This window comes from Heptranchias perlo, chromosome 5 (genome assembly GCF_035084215.1).
Source record: "Heptranchias perlo isolate sHepPer1 chromosome 5, sHepPer1.hap1, whole genome shotgun sequence".
Classification (NCBI taxonomy): Eukaryota; Metazoa; Chordata; class Chondrichthyes; order Hexanchiformes; family Hexanchidae; genus Heptranchias; species Heptranchias perlo.
In genome coordinates this window covers 117,443,036-117,464,197 of record NC_090329.1, presented here as the reverse complement: position 1 = coordinate 117,464,197, position 21,162 = coordinate 117,443,036, and the positions used below count along the sequence as shown (strand labels likewise).

Here is a 21,162-nt window from a genome sequence, read left to right as displayed (position 1 = left end):
TGAAGGTATTAACCAAATGTTAAATTCAGAAAGTAATTTCATGCAAATGCATTCTTTGTGTGCTAGTATGGCGCAGCATAATTCAAGACCTTAGAATTTAAACAAAGACCTTTGCATTGCGTCTGAAGAGGGACAAAATGCACCAGAATTACTTTTACTGTTACAGATTAGGAATCTGAATGAATGAAGAAGATAAACTCACTGGTGATAAATGAAGTGACCAGCAAATCGTCTTGTACCATATCTACTAAAACAGATCCACGGACCAGTTGAACCAGGAACACTTCTCACCACGATGGACGTCTCGGCACTATACACCAGTATCCCCCACGATGACGGCATCACTGCGACAGCATCAATACTCAACACCAACAACAGCCAATCTCCGGAAGCCATCCTACAACTCATCCGCTTCATCCTGGATCACAATGTCTTCACCTTCGATAACCAGTTCTTTACCCAAACACACGGAACAGCCATGGGGACCAAATTCGCACCCCAATACGCCAACATTTTCATGCACAAGTTCGAGCAGGACTTCTTCACTGCACAAGACCTCCAACCAACACTATACACCAGATACATCGACGACATTTTCTTTCTATGGACCCACGGCAAGGAATCACTAAAGAGACTACACGATAACATCAACAAGTTCCATCCCACCATCAAGCTCACCATGGACTACTCCTCAGAATCAGTTTCTTTCTTGGACACACGAATCTCCATCAAAGACGGGCACCTCAGCACCTCACTCTACCGCAAGCCCACGGACAACCTCACGATGCTCCACTTTTCCAGCTTCCACCCTAACCACGTCAAAGAGGCCATCCCCTATGGACAGGCCCTGCGAATACACAGGGTCTGCTCAGACGAGGAGGAACGCGATGGACACCTACAGACGCTGAAAGACGCCCTAGTAAGAACGGGATATGACGCTCGACTCATCGATCGACAGTTCCGACGGGCCACAGCAAAAAATCGCATAGACCTCCTCAGGAGACTAACACGGGACGCAACCAACAGAGTACCCTTTGTCGTCCAGTACTTCCCCGGAGCGGAGAAACTACGCCATGTTCTCCGCAGCCTTCAACATGTCATCAATGAGGACAAACACCTCGCTATGGCCATCCCCACACCTCCACTACTCGCCTTTAAACAGCCACCCAACCTCAAACAGACCATCGTTCGCAGCAAACTACCTAGCTTTCAAGAGAACAGCGTCCACGACGCCACACAACCCTGCCACGGTAACCTCTGCAAGACATGCCAGATCATCGACACAGATACCACCATCACACGAGATGACACCACCCACCAGGTGCATGGTTCATACTCCTGTGACTCGGCCAACGTTGTCTACCTCATACGTTGCAGGAAAGGATGCCCCAGAGCATGGTACATTGGCGAGACCATGCAGACGCTGCGACAACGGATGAACGGACACCGCGCAACAATCGCCAAACAGGAGGGTTCCCTCCCAGTCGGGGAACACTTCAGCAGTCATGGACATTCATCCACCGACCTTCGGGTAAGTGTACTCCAAGGCGGCCTTCGAGACACACGACAACGCAAAATCGTCGAGCAGAAATTGATAGCCAAGTTCCGCACCCATGAGGACGGCCTCAACCGGGATCTTGGGTTCATGTCACGCTACACGTTACCCCACCAGCGAAAAAATGTAATCTGTTTTTAATATAACGGGTCAGTTGCTGTCTTTTCTATGTTTCTACCTCTCTATCTCTGTTTTTTTTTGTTTGTTGTTTTTTTTTGGTGATTTGTATATTCTGTGAGACCTGGCAGGTAACACCTGTCTGTCTGCACACTGATTGCCTTGGCAACGGGCAGTTGAAAAAACTGTCTGTACTCACCAAGCATTGTTCTGTGAATTATAAATGCGATTTCATCTCGAGGATTTCATTTTCACATCGTTCACCTGACGAAGGAGGAAGCCTCCGAAAGCTTGTGAATTTAAAATAAAATTGCTGGACGATAACTTGGTGTTGTAAAATTGTTTACAATTGTCAACCCCAGTCCATCACCGGCATCTCCACATCAAAACAGATCCAAGAATAGATGCATATATTTCCTGCTCCAATTTTCCTGACTCTCTCCCACTCCAGTTGGGGGTGTCGTTCCATGGTTTGCCAGCATGTGAGAGCCCAGCGAGCGTTGGCGAGCTATTCAGACGTAGAGGGCATCACAGCTGAGCCTGATCAGAAGTAGGAATCCTGGCCAATAGTTGTTAAAGAATAATTTTTTTAGATTGAACCACTAACTACAAAAAGCAGCATTCAATGGTATTAAAGTAGGTTGATGGCATCTTTGTATTTGGTGGTTCATGCCTGCTTGGGAGGTTCAGGAGACTTTGGATCTATAGTTACACAGAATTACATAGAATGCACAGCACAGAAACAGACCATTCGGCTCAACAGGTCTATGCTCCACACGAGCCTCCCCCCTCCTTACTTCATCTCACCCTATCAGTATATCCTTCTATTCCTTTCTCCCTCATGTGTTTATCTGGCTTCCCCTTAAATGCATCTATGCTAGGTTCCCAAAGCACTCCACCAATGGGGGTTTTCCTCGCCTCATGTCTGGGTCTGTTGTGGACTAATTGATAGAGATTGATTGCTATGATTGGTCAACAACTCCATTATTGTTATATTCCTATAATATCCAGACCAACATATCAGCTTTACAAAGTTTGGTCCAAATATTTCAGTAAGTTCCAATTGTGCCTCTGCACCCCGCCCTTCCACAAAAAACATTAAAGAGAAAATAGAAACAGCAAGTTATACTTCCATCACTCCTTGCCCTCTGATACCTGGCCCAAGTTGATCTCAACATGGGCAATGTAGGAGTGCTACAACTGGCCTCAGCACCATGGGTTAGGGGGGCCAAAAATCAACTGCTGACACAGCTATCATATCTGGTAACTCCTGCTGGAAGTGTGTGTGTGTGGGGTGGATTGGGCTCAGCTGTGGGGACTGGATTGAGTTTCTCTTCCACTAAGGTTCCCGCCTGCCCTAGTCCTGAACTCGCATCTTTCTCTAATTTCTCTCCTACCTCCCCTCAAGCTCTCTCCGAGCTCATCATGATCAAGAGACCCACCTCCTGCTCCCTCGACTCTATTTCCACCAAACTGCTGACCACCAAACTTTCCTTCCTGGCCCCCATGTTAGCTGATATTGTTAACGGTTCCTTCTCCTCAAGTACTGTGCCCCTCCCCATCAAATCTGCGATCATAATCCCCCTCCTCAAAAAACCCACCCTTGACCCCTCTCTTCTTGCAAACGACCGCTCCATCTCCAACCTCCCTTTCCTCTCCAAAGTCCTTGAACGTGTTGTTGCCTCCCAAATCCGTGCCCATCTTTCCCGCAACTCCATGTTTGAATCCATCCAATCAGGTTTCCGCCCCTGCCACAGTACTGAAAAGGCCCTTATCAAAGTCACAAATGACATCCTATGTGACTGTGACAGTGGTAAACTATCCCTCCTCGTCCTTCTCAAGCTGTCTGCAGCTTTTGAACGTAAGAAGATATGAAACAGGAGCAGGTGTAGGCCATGTGGCCCCTCGAGCCTGCTCCGCCATTCAATCAGATCATGGCTGATCTTCGACCTCAACTCCACCTTCCCGCCCGATCCCCATATCCCTTGATTCCCCTAGATTCCAGCAATCTATCGATCTCAGCCTTCAATATATTCAACGACTCGGCATCCTCAGCCCTCTGGCGTAGAGAATTCCAAAGATTCACAACCCTCTGAGTGAAGAAATCCCTCCTCATCTCGGTCTTAAATGGTCGACCCCTTATCCTGCGACTTATCCCCCTAGTTCTAGATTCTCCAGCCATGGGAAATAACCTCTCAGCATCTACCCTGTCAAGCCCCCTCATAATCTTATACGTTTCAGTGAGATCACCTCTCATTCTTCTAAACTCCAGGGAGTATAGGGGACTCGATCGGGTAGATGCTGAGAGGATGTTACCCCTCATGGGGGAATCTAAAACTAGGGGGCATAGTCTCAGAATAAGGGGTCGCCCGTTTAAGACGGAAATGAGGAGGAATTTCTTCTCCCAGAGGGTCGTGAATCTTTGGAATTCTTTACCCCAAAAAGCTGTGGAGGCTGAGTCATTGAATACATTCAAGGCTGAGTTAGACAAATTTTTGATCAGCAAGAGAGTCAAAGGATATGGGGAAAGGGCGGGAAAGTGGAATTGAGGTAAAAATCAGATCAGCCATGATCTCATTAAATGGCGGAGCAGGCTCGAGGGGCCGAATGGCCCATTCCTGCTCCCATCTCTTATGGTCTATTCTACTTAACCTTGCCTCATAGGACAACCCTCTCATCCCAGGAATTAATCTAGTGAACCTTCGCTGCACCGCCTCTAAGGCAAGTATAACCTTCCTTCGATAAGGAGACCAGAACTGTACACAGTACTCCATGTGAGGTCTCACCAAAGCCCTGTAGAATTGTAGCAAGACCTCCTTACTCTTGTACTCCAACCCCCTTGCAATAAAAGCCAACATTCCATTTGCTTTCCTAATTGCTTGCTGTATCAGCATGCTAACATTTTGTGTTTCTTGTACGAGGACACCCAAGTCTCTCTGAACACCAACATTTAATAGATTTTAAAAATATTCTGTTTTTCTATTCTTCGTACCAAGGTGAATAACCTCATGTTTTCTCGCATTATACTCCATCTGCCACCTTCTTGCCCACTCACTTAACCTGTCTATATCCCTTTGCAGACTCTTCGGCCCCAGTATTACCAGGGAGGCGGGATGGCAGCGGGGGGGCGACTGGGCGCGTGGGTAACCCCCCCAGTGAAATCGGTCCGTTCCCCACCCGATCGCGGGTAAATTGAAGGCACTTACTGTGGCTTCCGGGTTTCCCGTCGTCAACCTGCGCAGCAGGCGGACTGCGCACCTGCATCACAGGCTGTCAGCTGGAGGAGCCCTATTTAAAGGGGCAGTCCTCCAATGCTGCTCCTGCAGCAAACAACCAAAAGTACAGCATGGAGCAGACCAGGGAAAAGGTTGCTCCCAGATTTAATGATGCCTCACTCCAGGTCCTATTGGATGAGGTGAGGAGGAGGAGGGATGTTTTCTACCCGGCGGACGGGAGGACGTGGCCTGTCTCTGCCACCAAGAAGGCCTGGCTCGAAGTGGCAGAAGTCACCAGCAACAGCAACGTCTCCCACACCTGGATCCAGTGCAGGAAGCGCTTCAATGACCTAACTAGGTCAGCCAAAGTGAGTACACTTACTCATTCTCCTACACTCCACCCCCACCCCACAACTCATTCTGCACTGCCAACACTATTCGATCACATCACTCCTCACACCCACTCAAAGCTCATCCTCAACTTAGCTGCACTTACTCACCTCCCCAGTACTGATCCCACCACTACCACTCAACCCAATCCTCATACAATGTCATGGCTCTGTCTCATACTCACCCTCTGATGCATCTCTTTCTTTGCCAGCCTCACCCAAACCAATGCATTCAGCGGTTGGCCACGTCACCATCCCTCACTCACACCTCTCTACTTTCTCCCCTTATAGGAGAAGAGAGCCCAGAATGCCCGGGAGAGGGCGAAGACCGGAGGGGGGCCGCAACATCAGGTCATCCTCACGGACGCAGAGCAGGAGGCTCTTAAACTGAGCCCCACCCTCGAGTGCCTGTCCGTCGGGGACGCCGAGACTGGCACCTGACAAATGGCTGGTGACAGAACTTTAATATTCAGCACTCACTATAGCAAATGATGTTAACATGCCTTGCCATCTTCAGCACCTCAACATCTGTCATCATGCTGAATATTGCCTTCTGATCTCTTACAAGGCCTTCAGCGACCGCCGTGACGGCAGAGGGGGGTTCCCCAGAGGACCTGCCGGCCTCTGAGGGTGCACCGTCATATCTGAGTGAGCCATCCACAGCGCAGATACACACACCTCGGTGGGTCCCCGTCCTCACTTAGTTGGGGTTGCACATGGTGAGACACCACACACGTGAGCATGAGCAGACACTGGTGGCAGGGGCAGCTGTGGAGAGTCCGCCTCGGTAGGAGCATTCTTCTCCAGGCTCTACTCAGCTGGACATAGATGCTGAACCCTGGGGGCCATCCTTTAAAAGGAGAATGATCGAGGGGCAGCAGCACATTTGCGAGGTGATGGAACAGGTGCCACGCGCACTCTCCACAATCACGCAGAGGATGGAGGAGTCCAACTCCCGCATGAGTGGAATGGTGGCACAGGTACAGGAGGGAATCTCTGAGATACTGTCACAGGGACGTGAGGGCATCTATGAGATAGTGTCGCGGGTAAGTGCGGGAATGTCTGCGATGGAGGGAAGGCTAACCTCCATCGAGCTTCAAGCATGGCTCACTAATGAGTCCAATGACAATGGCCCTTCGGACTCAGGGTGAGCAGCTTTCTGCCACCTTAAACAGGTAGGCAGGTACATTAGCACTGGCCTTACAAGGCTTCACACGTGTCCTCCAAACTGTCATCCAGCAGGGTGGGTAGGAGTGATGTGGGCCTGGCCCAGGAGAGGGATGATGGCGAAAGAGGATATGGAAGTGGGGACGCCACTCAAAGCGCTCCCACATCTCACCCGTTGCCCCCCTCTCAACCAGTACCCACAATGCTGCCTCCTCTCCAGGTGGTCGAGTCTGCCCCTGCACAGGTGCAGGTGGAGCAGTCTTTGGAGGGGCCCTCACGGGCAACGAAACCCAGAGGGCGTAGGCCCAAAGCATCTAATCGGTCAGGGCATGAACAAGAGCAACCTGCCACTACCCCTGCTGCAGCCACAGGGGAAGCATGATGTAGGAGTAGTCGTAAGTGAAAGGCAAAGGTTTTGAGAGCACAAAGGGGATGCACAAGGGTGTTTGAGGGTTTGTCATGTTTTTTATTTATATCTGATTTTTGCTAATGGCACATTAAATATTATTATTGTCACCATTACTGCCACCAGTAATGGTGACAATAATAATATTTATGTGCCATTAGCAAATTCTTGGCCATTCTTGACTGGCTTGTGTAATAAGTTCCTTTCATGAGATTCTCCATACTTGATACATTGGGTCACTCTACAGTGGGTGTATGTGTAGTTGCACGACTATTTTGTGCAGGTGCCTGTGGCACAACACTGTCTTGTGGAGCTCCACGTGGCGGAGGTGGATGGCATGCCTGTCAAGGCTGGTGATGTTGCTCATCCTCGGATGAAGTGATGAATACAGTTATGGCGCCCCCATCCTGACGGAGTGAGTTTGAGGGTGTCCGCAAAGTAGGTAAATGTGTTTGCACAGCAGAGTTTAGGGTATTAATTAATAATTTTGAGTGGAAAGACAAAGGTGTTGCAGCCAAAACTTTGTGTGAAGTGACAGTGTGCCCTGCTGCAATAAATGAGGTTTTCCCCCCACCTGTCAAATAATCCTTTGCATCTCCCACTGGCTGCTGGCTGAAATACGTCTGCTCCAACAGGGAGTGCTTCCCACAGCACGGGAAACACGCTGAGGATCCTTCAAAATTGCACCGCTGCCAAAATCTCCAGTCAATGAGGTCTGTCAAGTACCTCAACTATCTAAATAACTATCTAAAGCAGCATCCCGCCGGCTTTAATTGCTGGTGGGAGTCCCGCATGCGGGAGCTGCGCGCGTACTCGAACGCGTCATTGGGCAATCCGGAAGTCAGCGGGTTGGAGCTGGGCTCCCAACCCGCTCCGGGATTCCGCCATTTTAGGAGCCCCCCTGCCCCCAACGTACCCGCTCGGCCATCTGAAAATCGGCATGTTTGTGTCCTCCCCACAGCTTACTTTCCCACCTAACTTTGTATAATCAGCAAACTTGGATACATTACACTTGGTCCCTTCATCTAAATCAATAATGTAGATTGTAAATAGCTGAGGCCCAAGCCCTGAACCTTGCGGCACCCCACTAGTTACAGCTGGTAACACTTGACACAGATGATCACACCATCCTCCTACAACGCCTCTCTTCCGTCGTCCAGCTGGGTGGGACTGCGCTCGCCTGATTCCATTCTTATCTATCCAGTCGTAGCCAGAGATCACCAGCAATGGCTTCTCTTCCTGCTCCCGCACCGCTACCTCTAGAGTCCCCCAAGTATCTATCCTTGGCCCCCTCCTATTTCTCAAATACATGCTGCCCCTCAGCGACATCATCCGAAAACACATTGGGTCCCACATGTACGCTGATGACACCCAGCTCTCCCTCACCACCACCATTCTCGACCCCTCCACTGTCTCTCATTTGACAATTGTAAACAATTTTACAACACCAAGTTATAGTCCAGCAATTTTATTTTAAATTCACAAGCTTTCGGAGGCTTCCTCCTTCGTCAGGTGAACGATGTGAAAATCGTTTCACATCGTTCACCTGACGAAGGAGGAAGCCTCCGAAAGCTTGTGAATTTAAAATAAAATTGCTGGACTATAACTTGGTGTTGTAAAATTGTTTACAATTGTCAACCCCAGTCCATCACCGGCATCTCCACATCATGACTCTCATTTGTCACACTGCTTATCTGGCTGGATAAGCAAAAATTTCCTCCAACTAAATATTGGGAAGACCGAAGCCATTGTCTTTGGTCCCCGCCACAAACTCCATTCCCTAGCCAATGACTCCATCCCTCATCCTGGCCACTGTCTGAGGCTGAACCAGACTGCAACCTTGGGATCCTATTTGACTCTGAGATGAGCTTCCAACCACATATCTGCTCCATCACCAAGACTGCCTACTTCCACCTCCGTAACATTGTCCGTCTCTGCTCCTGCCTCAGCTCATCTGCCAATGAAACCCTCATCCATGCCTTTGTTACCTCTAGACTTGACTATTCCAATGCTCTCCTGGCCGGCCTCCCATCTTCCACCCTCCATAAACTTGAGCTCATCCAAAACTCTGCTGCCCGTATCCTAACTCGCACCAAGTCCCTTTCTCCCATCACCCCTGTGCTCGTTGACCTACATTGGCTCCCGGTCCAGGAACGCCTCGATTTTAAAATTGTCATTCTTGTTTCCAAATCGCTCTATGGCCTTGGCCCTCCCTATCTCTGTAACCTCCTCCAGCCCTACAACCCTCCGAGATCTCTGCGCTCCTCCAATTCTTGCTTCTTGTGCATCCCTGATTTTAATCGCTCCACCATTGGTGGCCATGCCTTCAGCTGTCTAGATCCTAAGCTCCGGAATTCCCCCCCCACCAAACCTCTCCACTTCACTATCTCTCTCTCCTCCTTTAAGACACTCCTTAAAACCTACCTCTTTGACCAAGCGCCCGTCCTAAATCTCCTTATGTGGCTCGGTGTCAAATTTTGTCTGATAATGCTCCTGAGAAGCGTCTTGGGATGTTTTACTATGTTAAAGGCACTATATAAATGCAAGTTGCTGTTGTCGTCTGTGGAGACAGGATTGGGTTGAGCTGTGGTGAGTGTATTGAGCTCAGCTGTGGGGACTGCACTGGGCTCAGCTTTGATGCCCTCCACGGTGTGACAGCTTGCCGACGCTTGCTGGCAAGGTTCACACCACTTGGCCGAGATACAGGAAGGCGTCAGTGGAACTGTACCTCTGCAACCTGCCAATGCCTTCAGGAATGGAGGGGAGAAAATTGGAAGACAAAAGAGAGTAATTATCAGGCTGGTCTTGCACATCTCCTGACAGCTGGTCATGGGGTTCCACTGGCATAGGCTTGGAAGTTGCTGGTGTGCCCGAGTTGGTGCAAGGTGCCTGGAAACCTATATATGGGAAATATTAAGTCAACTGAAGAGATATTGTTACTGACCTCGATGAATGTGAGCCAGAGCCAGGTAAGAAATGTGGTGGAGGCACGAGTTCCAGGCACCGAAGGGCTCTTCCTTCTTTTTCATTACCTAAGAAAAGGAGCACATTCTCTAGCAATCAAGAGCAAAATAACAAAGCTTTCTCTAAAATACTCCGAGTTTGGAAGCAAAGTGATAGCTGGTCCATCACCTTCAGGGTCATTATCTTCATACAACTTCAAGATCTGTCAGATACAAATCTATTGTGTATTAAAAGGTTTGTGTCACACTTACATCCTGTAATGCTTTCACTGTCATACTTTCTCAATAACACCTCTATTGCTATAGAACAGCATGTCCTTTGACTTGGGGTTAGCAACGTCATGGGAGATTTGCTAATTTGTAATAAAGAATGGAAATGCATGGTGGGTAAATGTACATTTCCAGCACTTCCTGTTTTATTTGCGATTTGCATTCACATCTCTTTAGATGAAGGGACCGGGTGTAACATGTCCACGTTTGCTGATGATACAAAGCTAGGTGGGAAAGTAAGCTGTCAGGAATCATAAAAATTTACGGCATAGAAGGAGGCCATTCGGCCCATTGTGTCTGCGCTGGCCGAAAAAGAGCTATCCAGCCTAATCCCACTTTCTAGCTCTTGGTCTGTAGCCTTTTAGGTTATGGCACCTCAAGTGCACATCTAAGTACCCTTTAAATTCGATGAGGGTTTCTGCCTCTACCACCCTTTCATGCAGCGAGTTCCAGACCCCCACCACCCTCTGGGTGAAAAAGTTTCTCAACTCCACTCTAATCCTTCTACCAATTACTTTAAATCTATGCCCCCTGGTTATTGATCTCTCTGCTAAGGGAAATAGGTCCTCCCTATCCACCCCATCTAGGCCCCTCATAATTTTATACACCTCAATTAAATCTCCCCTCAGCCTTCTCTGTTCCAAAGGAAACAGCCCCAACCTATCCTATCTTTCCTCATAGCTAAAATTCTCCAGAACTGGCAACATTTTTTTTATTCGTTCATGGGATGTGGGCGTCGCTGGCGAGGCCGGCATTTATTGCCCATCCCTAATTGCCCTCGAGAAGGTGGTGGTGAGCCGCCTTCTTGAACCGCTGTAGTCCGTGTGGTGAAGGTTCTCCCACAGTGCTGTTAGGAAGGGAGTTCCAGTGCAATCACATCTTTCCTGTAATGTGGTGACCAGAACTGTACGCAGTACTTCAGCTGTGGCCTAATTAATGTTTTGTACAGTTCTAGCATAACCTCCCTGCTCTTATATTCTATGCTTCGGCTAATAAAGTATCCCCTATGCCTTCTTAACCACCTTACCTACCTGTCCTGCTACCTTCAGGGATCTGTGGACATGCACTCCAAGATCCCTCTGTTCCTCTACACCTCTCAGTATCCTCCCATTTATTGTGTACTCCCTTGCCTTGTTTGCCCTCCCCAAATGCATTACCTCACACTTCTCCGGACTGAATTCCATTTGCCACTTTTCTGCCCAGCTGACCAGTCCATTGATATCTTCCTGCAGTCTACAGCTTTCCTCCTCACTATGAATCACCCAACCAATTTTTGTATCATCTGCAAACTTCTTAAGCATACCCCCTACATTTAGGTCTAAATCATTAACACATACCACAAAAAGCAAGGGACCTAGTCCCCTAGTACTGAGCCTTGCGGAACCCCACTGGAAACAGCCTTCCACTCACAAAAACACCCGTCAACCATTACCCTTTGCTTCCTGCCACTGAGCCAATTTTGGATCCAACTAGCCACTTTCCCTTAGATCCCATGGGCTTTTACTTTTCTGATCAGTCTGTTATGTGGGACCTTGTCAAAAGCCTTGTTAAAATCCATGAAGACTACATCAAATGCATTATCCTCATTGACGCTCCTTGTTACCTCCTTAAAAAATTCAATCAAGTTAGTCAGACATGACCTTCCATTAACAAATCTATGCTGACTGTCTTTGATTAATCTGTGCCTTTCTAAATGATGATTAATACTGTCCCTCAGAATTTTTTCCAATAATTTGTCCACCACTGAGGTTAGACTGACTGACCTGTAATTACTGGGTCTATCCCTTTCTCCCTTCTTAAACAACGTTAGCAGTCCTCCAATCCTCCGGCACCATGCTTGTAAACCAGAGAGGATTGGAAAATGATGGTCAGAGCCTCTGCTATTTCCTCCCTTGCTTCTCTTAACAGCCTGGAATATATTTCATCCGGGCCTGGCGATTATGTACTTAAACTTAAGTCCATATACTTAGGAAGACGCAAAGAGTCTGAAAAGGGATATCGACAGGTTAAGTGAGTGGGCAAGAAGGTGGCAAATGGAGTATTAAGTGGGAAAATGTAAGGTTATTCACTTTGGTAAAAAAAAATAGAAAAACGGAATATATTTTACATGGTGAAAAACTATTAAACGTTGGTGCTCAGAGGGATTTGGGTGTCCTTTAAACGAAACACAGAAAGTTAACATGCAGGCACAGCAAGCAATTAGGAAGGCAAATGGTATGTTGGCCTTTATTGCAAAGGGATTGGAGTAGAAACATTGAAACAGAGAAAATAGGAGCAGGAGTAGGCCATTCGGCCCATCGAGCCTGCTCCGCCATTCAATATGATCATGGCTGATCCTCTATCTCAATACCATATTCCCGCTTCTCCCCATACCCCTTAATGCCTTTTGTGTCTAGAAATCTATCTAGCTCCTTCTTAAATATATTCAGTGACTTGGCCTACATAGCCTTCTGGGGTAGAGAATTCCACAGGTTCACCACCCTCTGAGTGAAGAAATTTCTCTTCATCTCAGTCCTAAATGTCCTACCCCGTATCCTGAGGCTGTGACCCCTCGTTCTGGACTCCTCAGCCAGGGGAAACATCCTCCCTGCATCCAGTCTGTCTAGCCCTGTCAGAATTTTATATGTTTCAATGAGATCCCCTCTCATTCTTCTAAACTCGAGTGAATACAGGCCGAGTCGACCCAATCTCTCCTCATATGACAGTCCTGCCATCCCAGGGATCAGTCTGGTAAACCTTCGTTGCATTCCCTCCACGGCAAGGACATCCTTCCTCAGATAAGGAGACCAAAACTGCACACAATACTCCAGATGTGGTCTCACCAAGGCCCTGTACAACTGCAGTAAGACATCCCTGTTCCTGTACTCAAATCCTCTTGCAATGAACGCCAACATACCATTCACCTTCCTAACTGCTTGCTGCACCTGAATGCTCGCTTTCAGCGACTGGTGTACAAGGATACTCAGGGCTCGTTGCACCTCCCCTTTTCCCAATCTATCACCATTCAGATAATAATTTGTCTTTCTGTTTTTACAACCAAAGTGGATAACCTCACATTTATCCACGTTATACTGCATCTACCATGTTCTTGCCCACTCACCCAACTTGTCTAAATCACATTGGGGCCTCTTTGCATCCTCCTCACAGCTCACATTCCACCCCAGCTTTGTGTCGTCTGCGAACTTGGAAATGTTACATTTAGTTCCCTCATCCAAATCATTGATATATATTGTGAATAGCTGGGGCCCAAGCACTGATCCCTGTGGTACCCCACTAGTCACTGCCTGCCACCCAGAAAAAGACCCGTTTATTCCTGCTCTCTGTTTCCTGTCTGTCAACCAACTCTCAATCCATGCCAGTATATTCCCCCAATCCCATGTGCTTTAATTTTGCATGCTAACCTCTTGTGTGGGACCTTATTAAAAGCCTTCTGAAAATCCAAGTACACCACATCCACTGGTTCTCCCCTATCTATATTACTAGTTACCTCCTCAAAAAACTCCAGTAGATTTGTTAAGCATGATTTCCCTTTCATAAATCCATGCTGACTTTGTCCAATCCCGTTAATGCCTTCCAAGTGTTCTGTTATCACACCCTTTATAATAGACTCTAGCATTTCCCCACTACTGATGTTAGGCTAACTGGTCTGTAATTCCCTGTTTTTTCTCTCCCTCCTTTTTTAAATAGTGGGGTTACATTTGCCACCCTCCAATCTGTAGGAACTGTTCCAGAATCTATCGAATTTTGGAAGATGACCACCAATGCATCCACTATTTCCAGGGCCACTTCCTTTAGTACTCTGGGATGTAGATTATCAGGCCCTGGGATTTGTCAGCCTTTAGCCCCATTAATTTTCCTAGCACTATTTTTTTTACAAATACTGATTTCCTTCAGTTCCTCCCTCTCACTAGACCCTTGGTTCCCTAACATTTCCGGGAGGTTATTTGTGTCCTCCTTTGTGAAGACAGAACCAAAGTATGTGTTTAATTGTTCTGTCATTTCTTTGTTCCTCATTATAATTTCCCCCATTTCTGACTGTAAGATTGGACTACTTCACTTTCCATCGTAATGAAGAATTCTAACATGTTATGGTCACTCTTCCCTAAAGGACCCAGCACAACAAGATTATTAATTAACCCCTTCTCATTGCACAATACCCAATCTAGGATAGCCTGTTCTCTGGTTGGCTCCTCAATGTACTGGTCTAAAAAACTATCCTGTACACACTCCAGGAATTCATCCTCCACAGTATTATTGCTAATTTGGTTCGGCCAGTCCATATGTAGATAAAAGTCACCCATGATCACCGTAGTACCCTGGTTACATACATCTCTAATTTCCTGTTTGATCCCATCCCCTACATTACCACTACTGTTTGGAGGCCTACAAACAACTCGCACCAGTGTTTTCTGCCCCCTGATGCTTCTTAACACCACCCAGACTGATTCTACATCTTGATTTTGAGTACAAGAGGAAGGAAGTCTTGCTGCAATTATATAGGGCTCTGGTGAGATCACACCTGGAGTAGTGTGTGCAGTTTTGGTCTTCTTACCTAAGGAAGGATATAATTGCCTTAGAGGGAATGCAACAAAGGTTCACTAGATTGATTCATGGCATGAGAGGGTTGTCCTGTGAGGGGAGATTGAGTAGAATGGGCCTATACTTTCTGGAGTTTAGAAGAATGAGAGATGATCTCATTGAAACATATAAGATTCTAAGAGGGATTGACAGGGTAGATGCTGAGAGGCTGGTTCCCCTGGCTGGAGAGTCTAGAACTAGGGGGCGTAGTCTCAGGATAAGGGGTCAAACATTTGGGACTGAGATGAGGAGGAATTTCTTCACTCAGAGGGTCGTGAATATTTGGAATTCTCTACCCCAGAAGGCTGTGGATGCTGAGTCGTTGAGTATATTCAAGACTGAGATCGATAAATTTTTGGACAATGAGGGAATAAAGGGATATCGGGATTGGGCGGGAAAGTGGAGTTGAGGTAGAAGATCAGCCATGATCTGATTGAATGGCGGAGCAGGCTCGAGGGGCCTGTTGGCCAGGCGCTGCAGAAACTACTGAGTTTATTCCGAACTGCTGACACACAGGCAAAAGCAACTTTTGAACTGAAGTAACCTGAGTTCAGTCGCTGGCCTGAGCTGGCTGGAACCAGTTTGAATTAGCTAAGTTTCGTAAAAGACAAAGGAGATGTGATAAGACACAAGTCCTTATTTAGAAAAGGAGTAATGAGGTAATGCTACCTAAGTCCTTGGGACAGAGCCAATGAGGAGAAGACACAGATGAGGCGAGCAAGCCTAAACCAACGGGAGAGAGAGACAGCACAGCTTGAAGCGATAAGATTCGGAATAAGAATGAAGAATCTCGGGCATGGAGCCAGCGAAGACTCCGGAGACCAACCATCGCGGAAGTGGAAGAACCTACGTCAGGGACATAGAGACGATGTCGAAAGAGAGAGAGAGAGCGGAACGCCTGGCCAGCGTCAGCTCTCCTTTTCGGGTATTAGCCTTTATATTCTGTGACCACTCAGGGTGTGTCAGAGAAACCTAGTGGGTGTGCGTTTAGATCCTAGTTTGGGTATAAAACTGTATAACCTGGTGCAAACTACATGTCTATATCTAACCAGACATATAAGCTGTATGTATATGATCTAACGACGTGAATAAAGCGAATTGAGAGTTAAGAGAGAATTGACTCTTCTCCTCTTTGTACTAAGCCAATAACCGTAACCAGTGACCTCCGGTCAACAGGCCGTTTGGAGATATTGGGCATGAAATTAGTCTTGGCCAGTAGCGCAAAACGGGCGTTTCACACACTTGATTCTCCTCTCCATTGACTTCAATGGAAAATAAAATTGTTGGAGTATACAGCGGGCTGCCGATCCACTATCGCCCAAGACTAATATCACCTTCACTCATTCCTATTTCCACTAAAGGTCCAGTAGAATGCATAATGTTATTTACTTCACCCTACCTAACACCATCATTTGCGGGCAGGAAATTGGACATGAATTTAAATTTGAGGTTAGGATCAGATCAGCCATGATCTTATTGAATGGCGGAGCAGGCTCGAGGGGCCGATTGGCCTACTCCTGCTCCTATTTCTTATGTTCTTATCATGGCCCAATGACTGTTGCGGATCAAGGAGAAGGTCCATTACCACCTTCTCAGGGCAACTAAGGATGGGCAATAAATGCTAGCCATGCCAGCATCACCCAAGTCCCGAGAAAGAATGGGAAAAAAAAAGAAATAGCCGCACTTAGTTCATTTAATAAATATATCAGCATAGCCGATCCCTAATTCATTAATCTTCCTGATCCACAGTTTTGCAAGGCCTTTATCTCTGAACACAACTCATCTTGTCAATAACATGTTGTCACACCTAAAATGGTAGACCTGGCGCTATAAGGCAACAGCTCCCGTCAGGTTAACAATCTACTGAACCAAGTTGTCCTGCGGGCTTACAGATGAGATCTCAATCTCAAGGCCATACAGACTAGGAAGGTCCCAGGTTGAATCCCTGGTCTCTGCTGAGGTAGCACATCTGTGTTATAATTAGCAACTCTGCTCTGTACTGGGAAGGAGAAAATTAGCCAGAGTTCCCATTTCTGATCGCTACACTGTGACCCCACTGGGTGTATTCTGTGAGTCAGATAGCCTGTTGCCACTCACTGTCTAGACTTGCTCCTGAACTTAGGCTGCTTTGGGCAAGGTGCTGGAAGCTGATCAGTGTCTGTGGAACTGTGCCCCGGTGAGTGTGTTAAGGTCTTCAGGGAAGGAGAAGGTATAAATTAAGCTACCAGTCACCCACAGGCTTGGTGTGTAAATGTACCATGCAGATAGAGACTACTTCCTCTGGTGGGGGAGTCCAGAACAAGGGGGCATAATCTTAAAATTAGAGCTAGGCCATTGAGGGGTGATGTCAGGAAGCACTTCTTCACACAAAGGGTAGTGGAAATCTGGAACTCTCTCTCCATAAAAGCTGTTAGGCCAATTGAAAATTTCAGAACTGAGATTGATAGATTTTTGTTAGGCAAGGATATTAAGGGTCATGGAACCAAGGCAGGTAAATGGAATTAAGATACAGATCAGCCATGTTCTAATTGAATGGCGGAACAGGCTCGAGGGGCTGAATGGCCTACTCCTGTTCCTATGTTGTGTGCCACAGAGTTGTTACTGAATGCAGAATTAGCTGATCTCAACCAGGGCATGGAACAGGTGAATTATAATTGGCCTCAGCAGGCTTGGGCTAGGGAGGAGGATAAATAAAGAAGGGTTCCCAAACCCAATCCCAATCCAGTAAGGAAAGGATCAGGCTTGGTCCTGGTGGTGCCTGTGGAACTGTGCACCTGCAAGACAATCCCAGAGCAGGGGCTGTCTGACTTTCCACCTTCCTTAGATGCCCGATGTTTGCTTTGTGCTCTAGACCCCCCCCTATCTTCTAGCAGCATGGTTGAGAGGAGGAGCTCACTACGTAGGGAGTCACAGGAGGAAGTCCACATCGTCCTATTCTCTAGTACAGCATTCTGCTGATTCAGTACATGACCTAATTTTTAAAAGTAAATATGTATCTTATATTATATATATAAAAAACATAATGTTACGTCATTTTATTGTTTCTGCTACCAATTTCCCTGACATCTCTCTTGAAATCACTGACCCCTTTACTGGGGCACAGTTCTAACGATGCTACCAGCCACCGCCCCCCCCCATACCTCAGCCAAGTAACTATTATTCATGCATGAGACTTGACAGTGTGAGTAAACTTTGAGGAGCATTACACACGAACCTGATCGTGTTCTCGCCCAACACCCGCGCATACGGACTTGCGACAGGAGGTGCCAGTTGCCGATGTGGAGCAGGAATCCCAAGTCGCATTTCCCTTCCGTAACCCGGGGGCTCTGAGACTAATTGCAGCACCACAAGCACTACCCTGGCTGAGATCAGCTAACTCAGTACAGTACAGGGATCGAATCCGGGTCTTTCTGGTCTGTATGGCTCAGTTACTCAACGCCTCAACCACCTGAATGATTGGGGAGCATTTTATTTTATATTATGAGGCTCATAACAACAGGGTGCAAGCAGAATCGACTGTTTAGAAGGACAGAGGTCTTTTAAACTTGGGTCTGGTAGCTAAAGGGAGCACAGAATCTGGTGGTGTTCACTACTGCAACAAGGGGCTACCAGCAGAAGAAAAAGCTGCAAGGCATGGACTTGTGAGTCACAAACTATTTTACAGCCTAAGGTTATTTTTCTCTCCCTCTCTTTAGGTCCTCTCCCCCACACCCCCCACCCCAAGCACATTTGCTGACCAATAAGGCACAAGGACAACCTGCTTTCGAGCCTCTCCCCACGCCTCTCCGTAACTGGTCACAAGGAAGTGGGCAAGAAGAACCTGGATTGACTCTCCCATGGATAGACAGCTACTGTAATCATTCATTCAAGAGCACGTTTACCTTGCAGGCGAATTTTAAACCATTCTCCTGCCTGTTGGTTGTGATTTGTAACTCAGTGACTGACACAGGCAAGTGAGCCTGAAGAATGACAATAAAATGATAAGCAACCATTAATCTCATTGGAGTAGGTGGGTTCTGACTTTACCTTGCTGTAGAGTCTGGCTGCCAAACTGCGTTGAAGCACTCTCTCTCGGTAATTCAGCGCTTTCAGTAAGAAGCTCAGGCTGCCCACCGTCTCTGTATTAAATGCTAGGATACTATTGGGAAAACAGTTAACAGTCAGAGTCTTTCAACAGTTAACAAAAAATAGCAAACAGTACATTATTTTACGTACAGTCTGGAGCAAGGAAATCAAGACTACACTTAGACCTATAGGAACATGTGAATGTACAGCACTGGAAGGGGACTCTGTAGTTCATCTGGCCAGTTCCAAAATTTGATCAATTCCATACACTACTCTAACTCTCATACCCCTCCATCCTTCACTTTGCCAAATATCTATCCAGTTTCCCCATAACAATCCACCTCCACTATTCACTGCTCTCCGTGTTAAGTAATTAAATCTAAATTGTCCGTTCTCCTTCTCTCTTGTAAGCTTGATTCTGTGTCCGCAGTTCCAGAACTCGACAAAATTAAAAAAAGTCAGAAACAATTCCGTTTTCCCTGTCTCCACTTTTCTCCCCTCTGCTTCTTACAATAGGGCACGACTGCACAGACACCACACAGTGGGTATCTCCAGGCTAATCGAGCGTGGGAAGCAACATAACCAAGTCAGGTCCTGCCCTCACCCGTAGTCTAAACGCACACGCGCACATCCCAGTGGGGTGACTGGATAGCTGTCAGCAGTGGAAACCTTGAATGATTTCATTTCTCCTTCCTAACCCTGGGAGACAGGGCCAATTTTAGTGAGCTCACCACAACCCACGGAATGGAAGAAGCCTCGATGCTGTGGAAGAGCAGAGGGATTTGGGGGTACAGGTTCAAAGGACATTAAAAGTAGCACCTCAAGATGAGTAAGGCCATAACAAAAGCTTATGGTTTTATTACAAGAGGTTTAGTATATAAAGGCCAAGATGTAATGAAAAGCCTGTATAAAACCTTAATAAGACCTCAGTTAGAGTACTGTGTGCAGTATTAGGCACCACGTTATAGGAAGGATATTGTAGGCTTTAGAGAGGGTACAATGTAGATTCACTGGGATGTTTCCTGGTATGAAGATATACAAAGGAAAACTTGAAAAATTGGGGCTTTTTTTGTAGAACAACACGCATTAGGGGGCGATATGATAACAGTGCCTAAAATTATGAAAGGATGGGCAGGATAGATAAAAGCAGACTGTTTCTAATAGTTGAGGAGTCTAGAACGAGGGGCAGTAGATACAAGATTAAATGTAAGAGATTTAAAGAAAGAAAGACTTGAATTTATATAGCACCTTTCACGACCTCAGGATGTCGTAAAGCGCTTTACAGCCAATGAAGTACTTTTGTAGTGTAGTCACTGTTGTAATGTAAGGAAACTGTTATATCCCAGTTAATACAGCAGCACGCAGTCCATTGCTGTCTACAGTGCTGGCTGCAGTACAAGTGGTCAACTGCTGCTGTGCTCTCACAATGACCACAGTGATGTGAGGGAACACCGAGCTGTGGGCAGATGAAGTGAGCCACGTGTATGGAGCATTGGATTAACAGCCTCCAACTACTATGGAGAGGCCTACTGATTGAAAAGCACGACGTTGGGTTTGTCATTGCCTTCTTTTAACAAGCTTTCTGCATTTGTTTTAAAAATCAAAAGTTTTGTCAGATACTTAGCCAGACTAGTCCTTATTATAACAGCAGTCAGCTAGGGCAGTATCAGATATATACAGGACTTTCTTCTTAACTCAGGCACGGCTCCTGCTGAGAATGTGGGAGCACTGAAGTTACCCTTATATGAAAGTCCAGCTGATGGTGGGAGAACCAGTGTCCCTACATCCACTGCCCTCCGAAGTGTAAACAGACACACTTTGGCGGGTCTATGATTTTGTCAGTGAATTAAGGAGCTTGGTTTTAGTCATTTAAACTTGAGGGGAGATGAGGAGAATTTCTTTTACATAGTGAGTTGTTATGTTATGGAATACACTGCCTGAAAGGGCGGTGGAAGCAGATTCAATAATAACTTTCAAAAGGGAATTGGATAAATACTGGAGGGAGAAAAAGTTTGCATAGCTATGGAGCTTAAAGTAATTAAGACTAGTAAAGAAAAAGTACTGGAGAAATTAATGGGACTAAAAGCCGACAAATCCCCTGGACCTGATGGCCTACATCCTAGGGTTTTAAAAGAGGTGGCTGCAGAGATAGTGGATGCATTGGTTTTGATCTTCCAGAATTCCCTAGAATAACCCTAACCCTAGATTCTAGAACGGTTCCCGTGGATTGGAAGGTCACAAATGTAACCCCGCTATTCAAGAAAGGAGGGAGAGAGAAAACAGGGAACTACAGGCCAGTTAGCCTGACATCAATAGTAGGGAAAATGCTAGAATCTATTATTAAGGATGTAGTAACAGGGCACTTAGAAAATCATAATATGATTAAGTAGAGTCAACACGGTTTTATGAAAGGGAAATCGTGTTTGACAATTCTATT

At 46.7% G+C, this 21,162-nt stretch overlaps 1 protein-coding gene across 3 annotated transcripts in view; it reads right to left on the bottom strand.

Annotated features, from left to right (window-relative positions):
• Positions 1-21,162, bottom strand: part of acoxl (acyl-CoA oxidase-like) — a 294,551-nt gene that overhangs the window by 34,973 nt on the left and 238,416 nt on the right. For all 3 annotated transcript variants that reach the window (XM_067985091.1, XM_067985090.1, XM_067985089.1), the window contains exons 15-16: positions 18,687-18,798; positions 9,794-9,881 (exon numbers count right to left, since the gene is read on the bottom strand). In XM_067985091.1, coding sequence (XP_067841192.1) covers positions 9,794-9,881; positions 18,687-18,798 — 200 coding nt within the window. The remainder of the gene's footprint in view (positions 1-9,793; positions 9,882-18,686; positions 18,799-21,162) is intronic.